This window comes from Nuphar pumila, chromosome 8 (genome assembly GCF_984573655.1).
Source record: "Nuphar pumila chromosome 8, dmNupPumi1.hap1.1, whole genome shotgun sequence".
Classification (NCBI taxonomy): Eukaryota; Viridiplantae; Streptophyta; class Magnoliopsida; order Nymphaeales; family Nymphaeaceae; genus Nuphar; species Nuphar pumila.
In genome coordinates, this window is record NC_143256.1 from 2,561,373 (window position 1) to 2,574,464 (window position 13,092).

Sequence of the window (13,092 nt, forward strand, 5' to 3'; positions counted from 1 at the left end):
TGGATTGGCCGATTATGGCATCTACGCATGGCATCCGAAGACAAGAAAATCAACAGCCCAAAAACTCCACAAACATTTAAGGCAAAAAAGTTCATAGTCAAGAAACATTATCAAAGTGTTGATTACCAGCAAATGAATCATACAAATGACATTTGCAGTGCTCAACATGGTAAAAAAACACAGTAAATGCTTCGTACAACAAGAAGGTTCACACTGTAATTTCCAGCAAATTTATGTAGTTAAAATTGTCGGAAAGGTATAGTAATTCCCAATCGCAAAAAGGTCTTGGGCAATCAAACGGCTCCATGAGAAAACCAAGGGCAAAAAAACAAGCGCGGTTTGGTTGCGGACATGTTAAGATTGGACAGGCAGACGGCCGTCCTGATTTTCCAGTAAAGTCTAAGCAAAGTCTCTTCGATTACAGACATCTTAAAAGAGCAATAAAAAACAGAGGCAACTCCTCCCACACCCCATTTCCTCACCCTCATCTCACGCCCATCACCATTTTTGCACGCATTTGCTTCCTTGACTAGAGTGCCATAGACATAACAAAATGAAGATGCCGCAAAGCTGTCCTCGTTTCCACTGCTAATCTCTGTGATTCTCTTCCCGATTCCCATTTACCCGCACATTGCAGCATCCGACCCAAGTTTCCAACCAAAGGGAGTCCGTTTCATTCAAGGTATGTCTCTCAGATCACTTCTTTGTTAGCAACAGCTTTTCTCATCTACATTCTCTGTTGCTGTTTTTTTTTGCTGCTGCATTTCCGTTAAGGTTTCAATTACTCTTCTAATCTTTCACAAAAATGTAGCCTTGATTCTATGCGCAAGACCTGTGCATCTCTCGTGGTTGAATTTTGGTCAACCTGTTCTGTTTCTTCCTCTTTGTTTTAGCCGCCGACCGCCATGGCCAGGATGAACCCAGACTCTTCCCCTACCCATGTGCCCAGATTGAGGGACATTGACAGCATGTCCCGATGGACCGAGTACCTCACCCCCGACGCGGCTTCGCCTCCGTCAGCACCCCCGAATTCGAAGCACGTTGTGTTCTCGATGACGCCCCCAACCCTCGGGAGCTTCCACAAGGGCCGAAGCATGGATTGCGTCTTTCAGCTCACGCAGGTTGCGGAGGGCTTGTTGGCAAAGATGTACAGACTGGTACAGATGTTGGATCGTCCAGATGCGGCTCAGTTCGTGTTCTCGGACTCGTTCTGGAAAGCAGGGGTAGTTCCTGATTTCCCAAAGTTGTGCGTTCACGTTGCGAAGAAGTTCCCGGAGCACCCCAGCAGCCTTCAGCTGGAAAAAGTACAGACTGCGATTTCTCATTGCTGAACTATGCTTGCTTAATATCAATTAACAATTGTGTTTAATTTGATATATGGGGTGGATTTCTATTTCAGGTTGACAAGATTGCGTTGGATACTTTGCAAGAGACTGCAGGAAGTTACTTGCCAAACCTAGAACCATGGGTTGAGGTGAGGACCTGATCATTACTGAAAGTTGTTGGATTTCAAAGTGCTTTAATACAGGATGGCGCAACCTGCACAAAATGCTATATTAACCACAATGTTCATAGTGGTTGCATTTAAATCGTAACCATAACAATTTCATCATATACGCTGCTTGTAGACATCATCAAAGATGATGCACAAAGATCATTATGAAAAGTTCTTACTGATTGTTTGATTGACAAACAATAATATCTTTACTCTTAAAAATGCTGAGAGGGAAACAAATGAAGCATCTATTATTTTCTTGATCACATAGTTGCTCTCTAATTAGTCCACAAATCATCTATAACATCTTAGGGATGAGAAAAATTAGGACACAGGGACATGGCCATACACCTACACACAAATGCAAACTCTTGAACAACAATTATAGATCACTATAAGTAAAACCATCAAATAATAAAACTGAATTGAATTGAAATGTGATGTCATGTCATTGATAGCAAATTTTAAAAGAAAAAAGAATGCAAGTGAATACAAAGCAAGTAATCAAGATTATAAAATGAAATTGATAAAGTTAATGACATAATGTTGACATAACTAGTAATAGTTACCAAGCTTTGACCAGATTTGGACCCAATTGGATGCAACTTGAATTTTACACCTTTTTTTGTTAGGTTGAACCATACTCACCAATTCCTTAGCAGGATATATACCATAATTTCTTATAGGGCACGTTTGAAAGCGAGAAAGATGTAGGAAAAATGATGCAAAATGGAAAATCCGTATGGATTTTCCAACCACTCCAAACGAAAGAGACTTTTTCGTTGAGAGAGTTTTTCTAAAAAGTACACTTTTTGATAGGAAACGTTCCTTCATGGGGTGGGGGGTGGGGGGGTGGAGGAGTGTTTCCTACCAAGAAAAAAATTATTTTTACGCTCCCCACCACCCACCATCTCACCATCCATCTCACTACCACCACCCTCCTCCTCCTCCTCTTCTCTCTCATTTTTTCACATTTTCCCACGAGTAAGCCTGATCCTAACTGATTGAGCCTGCTGTGAATACATAACCATCATTCACAACATGGAAGTAACACAGCAAATGCGGGGCCTGCCTATCTGAAGCACAGAACAACTGATTGTATCCGGTCATGAGTAAGCCTGATCGTAACTGATTGAGCCTGCTGTGAATATAATAATATATAAAGATTATTGGTGCACAGCATGAAGACAACACTGCAAATGCTGGGCCTGACTATCTGCGCATGGAACACCTGATTGTATCTATAGGAGGTGGAACTCATGGTTGAACTTCTGTATTTCCATTTAGCAATTCAATCACAGCACTATGCTGCTGCTAAAGCCAAGGAACAGCAAGAAAATACTCCCTCCAAACATGCTCCATCTCCACTACGGTCTGCTTAAACGAATCATTCTCAAAGATGCTGTTGTTCCTGTACGTCCATATATTCTTGTGGTTCAGATGGAAAACCAGTTTCTATCACTTCCATTTTAACTGAAATCTCACTGAGGACCGCCACTTTTTTTTTGTTTCTATTGTACGAGTGATATTCAATGTGAGTCTTTAGTTTTTGCTGTTTTTTTTTTCTTTAGAGTAAAACATACTGCCTGTTGGCTACTTGAACCATGACTTTGACCATATTTGGACAAAGGCAGTCACATACTTTTGCTTGGATATTCAAGAGCAGTTTTCATTTCTAGAAATATTAGTCCAATTTCAGTTCATATTCTTTTTCATTGAAGCATTAAATTCTTTAACTCTCTGTGTACGTTATCGTTTGTTATCTTTACATAAAACTTGGTTATTTATATGATAGTGAATTTGGAATTTCTTAGCTTCTCATTGATCTTATGGCATTCCGGGAACAAGCGTTACGGATTATTTTGGACCTGAGCAGTACAGTAATCACATTACTGGTGAGTTTTTTAATTGTCATTTTCATTAACTGAAAATGCAATCATTTCATATCAGCTTATTGTGGCCAAGCACTTTAAATTCCAAATTTAATTCACAATCTTTACACTAATTTGCAATTTATAATATTATACATTTTTACACTTGCAGCCACATCAAAACTCCTTAATTCTACATGCATTTATGGATCTTTTTTGTGCCTTTGTTCGTGTCAACCTTTTCTCTTCAAACGTAAGTATTACATCCTTTCTGTGATGTTATATATTTTTTTCCCCCTGCAAATGATTTATATTTTCATGACCTATCCTACTAGCTCGTATAGGCTTTAGATTATTTTATCTCGATGTTAGTAGGGACTTGATAAGACTTGTTCGTATGTGACAGGTTCCATGGAAAATGATTCTTCAAATGTACAATCTTTTGCATGTACTAACAAGAGGGGGCCGTGACTGCGAATTTTATCACCGGTGCGATACATCTCTGTTTGTTTCATGTTCAAATAAATGCATGGGGCCCAATATAACAGATTCCACCATATTTTTGCAACTATAATATTTATTTGTTGAAACATGTAGCTATGTCATTTGAATATTTTGTAGATTATGAATGGTACTTTGGGAAGGTAAGTATCTTATTCAATGTACAGTTGAGAGCCACCATCATCCTTTTTATGGTGTTATTTGTTTTGAAGGGTTAATGCGGTGGCTTCACTTGGTCCTTTTAGCAACTCGAGCCTTTTATATTTTGAGTTTTCATTTCAATTTTTGTGGGATAAATGTGGCACATTGTCAATTTTTTAATGATTTGTTTCTCAGCCTACCTCTTATGTGAACATTTTGTCCTTTCTATGTGCTCTATGTTTTTGCACTATGCAGGGTATTTTGTTTTTGCTTTCCTGTATGTGTACCTGACCCAATCAGTACTTGCTCTGTATATACGAGCAGATCAATATCTTATGTTTTGTGTGTAGGCATGTTTTATTTATCAGATAGTACTTTGTTTCACACTTTAAGAGTTAATTTATTTCAAGCTCATACACGAGCCAATCCAATAATGGAAGTATGCCCTGCATACTGCTGTATATCGAAAAGGTCTCTAGGACCTTGGTCTTTTCCTTTTTTATTTGGAGTGCACTATTCTATTGTTAGTAGGATTCTCTAAATCCAGAGCTCTATTCTTGAGCTCAGCAGAGATGCACGTTGTTCTATGCATGCTTCCAATATTTTATCTTTGCAAAGCGAAATATAAATGAAAACTATTATTTTATTTAAAATATACACATGCATCTTTATAATATTTTATTTAGAGTATGATGCGTACCAAAAACTACTATTTTATTATTTTATTTGAGATATAATCTTTTTCCTCAAAGTATGGTACATACAAAAACTGTTATTTTATTTGAAGTATGAATATTTTATTTCAAGAAGGATACATACCAAAACTTATTATTTTATTTGAAATATATTTGTTTTATTCGAAGTATGACACATATTAAAACTACTTTATTCGAAATCCAATGCGAGACAAAACGAACATGTCATGCGTAATATAAGTGAACATGTATGCTTTCAAAATATATTTAAATATTCGGAATCCACACGCATTTGGATAGATTTTATCTCGTAAATAATGTCGATAAGAGACAAAAATTCTCAAAAGTCCCGGGGGAATTTTTCCTCCAAGTTGAACCTTCGATGTGTGAGAAAGGGGTGAAATGCGTTGGCAGGAAGCGACAAAACCTAGTTGAGTTGAGGCGACAATGATATCAACTGAATCGGGTTCATTTGCTCGAAGGAACCGACAAGAGAACCGGAAACTGCAAAAGACCAGGTCAAGGATTGAACCGGGTACCGGAAGAGGAAACCGGGTTGGTGCAAGGGCTGAAAGTTGCAGGGCTAAGGGGTGCAACGACCAGTGGTGGTGGTTGCTGGTGGTGCAGCCACCAAAATGAAGAAATGGAAGGTGGTGAGGATGGTGGAGGAGGAGAGGGAGTGAAGTAGGGAGGAATAGAGGGAGATAAGTGAAGATGTGTTCAAAAGTGGGGGTGGGGGGGTGGCGGCTTGGTGTTGCCAAATGGAGGAGGAATATAGGGGAGAAGGGATGCCTTGGTGTTGCCAAGTCATCCATATGGATGACCCTTCTTTAAGAAGCTATGTCACATGGGTGCGGATGCGAGGGTGCGGCAAAAAAAAAAAAATATATATATATTATATAATTTTTAAGTTTTATCAGTTAACAACATAAACACTAATGAAATAAAAAACAATTATCACAATATCATCAAATCAATCCATCATGCATGCAATAAATCAAATTAACAATCTACAATTCTATTCTACAAGACTATTAGCTCTAGCCTTACTACGGTTATTTGAGTAGCAGTTACCATCAAACAAACTATAACTGATTTAATGAGCCATTCACAGTTTCTTACACATGCATGGCTTAATCTTTGAGACAAGCATATGACTAAGCACTGGTCCGAAGGCCGCGCAACTGCATAGCGTCATCCGTTGATTCCGACATTGAAAATATCAGTGCAGGAAGGAGAGCTGTTTCGACTCCCCACCTGAGCCAACACATACCGAACACCCGAAAGCCCACATAGCGGCAAGGAGAGGGTCCAAGCTCCCTCCCTGCGCTCCCTGTTGGCAGGGGAGGGTCCAAGCCCCCTCCCTGCGCCCTCTTTGTGCAAGGGAGGGACCGAGCCCCCTCCCTGTCATCCCTCTTTGTGCAGGGGAGGGGTCAAGCCCCCTCCTTGCGCTCCCTGTTGGCAGGGGAGGGGCCGAGCCCCCTCCCTGCGCCCTCTTTGTGCAGGGGAGGGGTCGAAGAGGAGAGCAGAGGGAATCGAAGAGGAGAGGAGAGGGAGTCGGAGAGGAGAGAGCATACCTGAAGAGGAGTGGTCGGCGGTGGCGTCGGCGTCGGTGTAAAACCCATAATTTTTAAGGATTATTAATAAATAAAGAACTAATTTTTTTTTATCTCCAAATTAGAAATGTGTTTCTAGCTTTTGAATTTTATTTATTTATTTATTACATATTCATTTGTTCATTCAAGCCAATCAGGGTATAATTTGCATTTATAGAACTATTTTGGGCTATAAATCACTATTTAAATATATCTAATATATTTAAATATATTTTTGATGGAGTTTGTAAATGATTAGAGTGTATTTGTGTGTTATTTGGCTCTTGGTAATGATTTATAGGGTAATTTTCTATTTTTGGCTTATCTTGTTATAATTGACATTTTTTGAGTTTTTGGCATTTGTGATCGCACACGAAGGGTTCGTTGTATTGCTTAGGTAGCGGTCTTTACGGACTTTGAAACTCCTCGGTCTTTTGAGTTTCGATTCATGGTTCTTCACATTATTAAGGTAAGATACCTTAACTGAACCTATAGAGAGCATGTTTAAGCACTAATTGTGTAAGCATATGACGTTGCACTGAATTCTAAATGAATTGCAAATACAAGTTATGCTCACACACTTCACTTAGTTGTGGATATCTAGGACTCTTGTGATTGTAGTTCGGAAATCATGCTTGTCATGATTGTAGTTAGCGGAATATGAAGTGTGTTTGCTGCAGGTACACCTGTGTGTGAGTTTGAATGCCTGTGCACTTATGAATGTATAATATGTACGCAATGTGTGTCATCATAATTTGGTTTGCGCATACTATGTTGCTTTGTGTGTTTGTATAAATTTGATACATGGTGCACATATAACTACTACAGATATGTATAAGTCGTGTTTGATGCATACTGTGGATGTTATATATATTGTCTTGTCATATGATGGATTCATTTATTCTTGTATAGAAGAATGCATGCGAATGTTATAAATTGTTTTGAACTTGTATGTCTTGTTTGCTTGAGAAATATATGCGTATGATGTACGGTAGGATAGTTAATGCGATTTTGACCAACCCAATTATATCGAAGGTGATATATCGATTCATGTGGTGAAAAATGCATATGACTTTTATCGTGTGTGCAAATCTCGAACTACGTAGGGGTTATGTATGTTGAGGTTTAGTTGCTTCGTATTATGAAATGTGCATGTTCACATATGCATGCATAAAACTCATGTTTTGTTTACACATGCTTCGAGGTTCAATTTACGAAGTGCAATATTCTTTGTGGCGTAAGATAATATGCTTATGTATGATATAATTTAAATGCCACGTGAAATGAAATTATGAACGTATGCGATAAATGTTTAAGTTCAATAGTGAACTTTGGTTCATGAAGCCTTATTGGTTAAATGTGTGATTTTATAATTTTAATGCTATATGAAGTGATGTATGATATGATGCTTTGATTGTATACATGCTTATGCCCGTGTTGATGGCTATCAACCCTGAGAGTGGTCAATTGTATTGATGCATGTATCACAATAGTTTTCACTGGATATGGTACCCGTTGAGGAACTGTTCTCAAAGGATTCTCTGTGAGGTTGTGTATGACCAGATCAGGTAATCCGACTAGAGCGGTAAGTCTCTGTGAGAGAGTGCATTGTCCAAGACTAGGTAGCCCGCGAAGACGGTATATTCCTGTGAGGAAGTGCATTGTCCAAGACCAGGCAGACCATCCGTCTAGGGCAGTAACTCTTTGTGAGGTTGTACATTTCCCATACCAGGTGATCCAGCGTGGATTTTGTAAATCTTTATTATGAATAAATGAAATGTTATGATGAATTGTGATAATCTTCTGAGTTGATTGAGATAGCCAGTTATGAATCTATAGATTTGACTTTTCTATTATAGCATGATTATATATTGAACTCAGATATGATAATCAAATCCTTATTGATTTTAGATCTTGATAAGATGTTACGATTATGACGCTTATGTTAGCATATAGGTGAATGACACATCACGCCTACAAATGACTAGTTTTGACTTATTAGGTAAATGATACATCACGCCTACATAGTTTTATTGCAAATGATTGCATTATGATTGTCTGAGTAAATATATCACACGTATCATGAATATCTAACTAAATTACTTATAAGGTATTTGCGTGTGTTTCACGTTGGAATGGTCAAATGTGATTTGACTTATTGTTTATAAGAATTATGAATGCATATAAAAATTATATAATGATCTGAATGTCTTAGATGCATATATATATATATATATATATATTTATGCGATAACTTGTATAACTTGAATGCATATAGATTATGCTTTATTACGTGAGTTAAGGTTGAATAAAATATTAAGTGATGAAATGCTTTTAAATGCTTTATGTTTGAATGCTTGAAATGAATGACTCATAGGACGTTGTTTCCTTGTCTATCACTTGACGATGAATGAATAATATATCTTTACCTTTAAATGCTTGATATGTTTTCTTTAAGTTTGAGTTTGGGTTGCTTTACCAGACTTTAGCGAGTCTGACCCCGTTTTATAGGGGACAGGTAATGCAGGTAAAGTATGATGAGTAGTTGGAGCGAAGGGCTGGTCGAACTGCATTCTCGAGGGTCCAGTCTTACCTTGTGATCTTGATATTCGTGATCTTTTCATTTCAAGTACTTGATCATGCAGAGACTGAAGTATTTTTCATACTCTGATTTGAAATGAAATTAAAACTCCATATTTCAGTCTTATATTATACGTGGTTTGAAATGTGTATATCCCGTACATTTTGATTTGATTGTTATCTTTAGTGTAACCGCGCCTAAAGTCTTAACCGTTTTTAAAAATCATTTCCGCATTATAAGATCTGATTTACTTATACTTATAAAAAAAAATTGGTCTCGAAATTTCAATATTTGAACTATAATTAAGGTTAAAATTTTGAAAGCGTTATAGTTGGGGTTCGACGGAGGCTTCAGGAGGAGGGGTCGGGAAGAGAGGAAGGGAGGATTAGGGCAAAAATTTGCCCTAATCTTCCCCTCAGCAACATATTTAGTGGGCGTTTTTTTTAAGTTTAAAAAAAGACATAAATGACCCTGGGTGCATTGACTGCACCCAGGGTCGGGTTGACCACACCGAGTGCCGCACCCGCACGCGCACCCATTTTGCCGAGTCCCTGTGACATAGTTAACAAGTGTTAAATCTATTTAACACTTGTTAAAGTTGGCCAAAACTATAACGACCCCAACTCGTACCCATGGAAAAGTGGCATTTTTTTTAAAACAAGTGCAAAAACATTTCAAAAAACCTGGAGCCTTTACCGTTAAATACAACCACCCCACAAGGGATCTTATACTCATCTTTCGAACCAAACCAAAGCTTACTTTATTTATTAAAATGCAGAGCCTGAATGGTTAATGGTCACATGAACTTGTCATGCATGTATATCTAAAATTAGAACATGATTCATCCATGCACATTTATGTTGGCTCATGTTTTTCATCATTGCTGCGTTGACTGGCAGCCCAGTCGAGTCACACTCAGCTGACCTGTCAGACCTGCATAGGTTTAGCTTGTGCAGGGTGGTGGCTGTGTTTTGAAAACCCCAGCGGACTGGCAGTCGGCTGGGTATATATATATATATATATATATATATATATATATATATATATATATATATATATATATATATATTTGTTGTGGGCTGACTGGCAGCCAGCCGAACTAGGTTCGGCTGGCCTGGCAGGCCTTGGCATCTCATTTTTGGCCCAGCCATTTGTTGGCTGGGCATGGTATTTAAAAAGGTGAACTGAAAAAAAAACTTGTTTGGTTGTGCTGGCTGGCAGCCAAACCAGGATCGGTTGGCCGGGCCTTGCCAAACTCTGGCAGGCCAGTCCGACCCAGCTGACTTGGGTTCGGTCAGGCTGGCAGCCAGCATACAAAGAAAAATATATAGATAATATATTTTCAAAAGAGAAAAAGGTTTAAAAGGAAAAGAAAAGCTTCTTCTCTTTCTGACAGGGTGTTACCGACCCAGCTGAAACTGGGCGACAGCATGGTCTGTTAGGCCCAGCTGAACCAGGTCTCGACTGGGTTCGGTTGGCCAAACAAAAAAAATAGTATGTTAAATGCTTGTTTCATGGAAAAATTTGATTTCCATTAACAGTCTCATGTATGACTCGTTTGTTGCATGTAAGCTTGTCGGAAAATTTTGTTATGCATGCATGTCTCAATAAAAATCAACCTAAGTATGTTAAGAATCGATGCTAAGAATCAATCGGTGCATGCCTAAATATAAGTTTATTCATGCATGCATACTTGATCTTTTGAATATACATATAAATGCATACCACACTTATTTGAATGCAAAGATGCATATATATATATATATATATATATATATATATATATATATATATATATATATATATATATATAAGCATGCTTGATGATGTGGATTTGCACATACGTCCAGTACTAAATTCGATTCTGCCTAGGCACGCATGTCTAAATATGAACATGTTTCTTACTTGCATGTTGTAGTAGTTTTCCTCATGTGCTGGACTTGACAGGCAGCCCGATCGAGCTGGGCTTGGCTGGGCAGGCCTAATAACCGCGGGCTCACCCAGTCAGCTAGGCAAGTGTTGGCCTGACAGTACTTGCCATGCCCAGTTTACATTTAGTTGTTAAAAAAAAAGGGACTATATATATATATAATGTATCAATACATGATAAAAGCCCAGATTTACTCATGTCAAGTGTTCAAATCTATACATGTCACCTATACTGATTTTAACATGTCAAATATTTAGATTTTTACTTGTTTAGACTTTTGACATGACAAATATGCAGATTTATGCACGATAAATGTGCAGCTTTATGCATGTTGAAAATTCAGATTTTGTGTGTCACCCATGTCCAGATTATGTATGCTTATATGTGAGTGGACTGTCATTTATACTTTCACGTGACTAATATGCATGTCTTCATGGAAAATATTACGTATGCTGCCATGATTGGATTGAACATGTATGCGTTTTTATTGCTATCACATGAGATATTTTCCATGGTAATAAGTATGTTTTTGATCATGATTATTCGTGGGCTATGTTGGCCAGGTCAACCCCACCCTATTGTGTCGGTTGGGTAGAGGGTTTGATCCGGTCGACTGAGTTGGCTGGGTGAGTTTGACATTATTCCAGACCCAACTGACTGGGTCGCTGAGTCATTTGTCGACAATAAAGATTTTGTTAAAGAAGTTAAGAAGTGAATGCTATTCTTAATTGTCATAGCATGTCCAAATTTTTGATTAAGAAAAATGCAGATTTGCTACATAATGATTATATCTGTTTGTTCATGCTTATTGTGATATCGTGAAGCTTGATTTGAATTCAGTTATGCATGTAAATTTTTAGAATGTGCTATTTGTATGTAAAAGAACAAAATGTTCACATGCTTAAACTTGATATACTATGCTGAATTAAAGTATTAATGCAAGGTTGCTTTCATGTGCACATGCATACATGAAATTGCTATGTTTTGCATCTACATATTTTGTAATGCCCCAAAATTTTAACTTGTGATTTCGAAAACATTGATGAAAAACCTTTCAAATTTTAGAATTTTGACTTTTAAAATCGTCAACGTAAGCAATTTAGAAAGGAAAACAAGTTGACAAATTCTGGGCACGTTACCTTTAAGATCATCATCACCCATAAAACAACTACTCAAAGAAAGTGAGGAACAAAACCATAAATTATTAATAGAATTTGCAGTTTATTACAGAATTAAACAATTTTCTCATAATCCAAAAATCTAAAGAAAACCCAAAACACAGAACCAGAACGCCAGCAGAAAAGAAAGTAATCCCGAGCCAAGTTGCATCGCGCCATCGGCCATTTGTAAGGTCCTACTCGTCACTTGCCCATGAAATGGGTCAGTTTCATAACAAACTGGTAGGTGCACAACTAAACAATATAGAATAAGTAAAGTAGAACATTCATGAGATAAACAATTTATTTAATTAAAAGCAATATTTAATATGCGTAATTGAAATGCGAGAAGGTAAATCTATTTTAACATTCTAGCATGAGCAACATATGCACAAAACTACTATACTAAAAGAGATATTCATCACAAGATATAAGCAACATCGTGAGCAATATGAATCTCATTAATCTACAACTATTGTGAACAAAATATTATTTAAGTTCTCATATTAACTGGCCTGTGAGTACGCAAAGACGCGAAACGTAGAAATAACCGAGATCGATCCGGGGGTTTATTATGCCAAGTATTTTCATTAACACGGATAGTTGACTTAGTCCGCTCCTAAGAGGACAACCAGTGGCCAAGAGAGTAAATCCTCAAAGGCATTCGTGGCCCATGGATGCATCCAACTTCTGTAGAAGTACCTGGGAGCTACCACCTAGGATAATTTATAGTGATCTCTTTTCTCTTAACTCAGATGACTGGGAAACCAAGTCTTTTGCCCATGGGGTGGTTGTTAACAACCTGTCCATCGGAGTCTTGGTACCATCCATCCTCTTCCTTGATGAACCACAAGAGTCAAATGGGCACGACGGGGGTTTCTTAACTGCCGCCCCATTCTATATGCTCTGGTCTACTAGATCCACTCGAGCATCTTGCCTGTGAAGGCGAATAATCACCATTTATGTGATCTCAGCATTATGCTATATGCACGCTTCGACGTTGCCACAACCTCATCATCCAAACATCATAACACTAGCGTAACGTACTTGATCAAAAGTACCATCGTACCTGTCTAAAGGTACGACTATGATGAGAGGGTAACATTTAATGTGTTGCACTTCATTT

The 13,092-nt window shown here is 37.9% G+C and overlaps 1 protein-coding gene across 2 annotated transcripts in view; it reads left to right on the forward strand.

The window, feature by feature from the left end:
* Positions 1-288: 288 nt before the first annotated feature.
* Positions 289-13,092, forward strand: part of GRL (transcription activator) — a 190,099-nt gene continuing 177,295 nt past the window's right edge. For both annotated transcript variants that reach the window (XM_090015945.1, XM_090015946.1), the window contains exons 1-6: positions 289-682; positions 894-1,304; positions 1,400-1,474; positions 3,310-3,390; positions 3,539-3,619; positions 3,773-3,855. In XM_090015945.1, the coding sequence (XP_089872071.1) occupies positions 906-1,304; positions 1,400-1,474; positions 3,310-3,390; positions 3,539-3,619; positions 3,773-3,855 (719 nt within the window). In that variant the 5' untranslated portion in view covers positions 289-682; positions 894-905. The remainder of the gene's footprint in view (positions 683-893; positions 1,305-1,399; positions 1,475-3,309; positions 3,391-3,538; positions 3,620-3,772; positions 3,856-13,092) is intronic.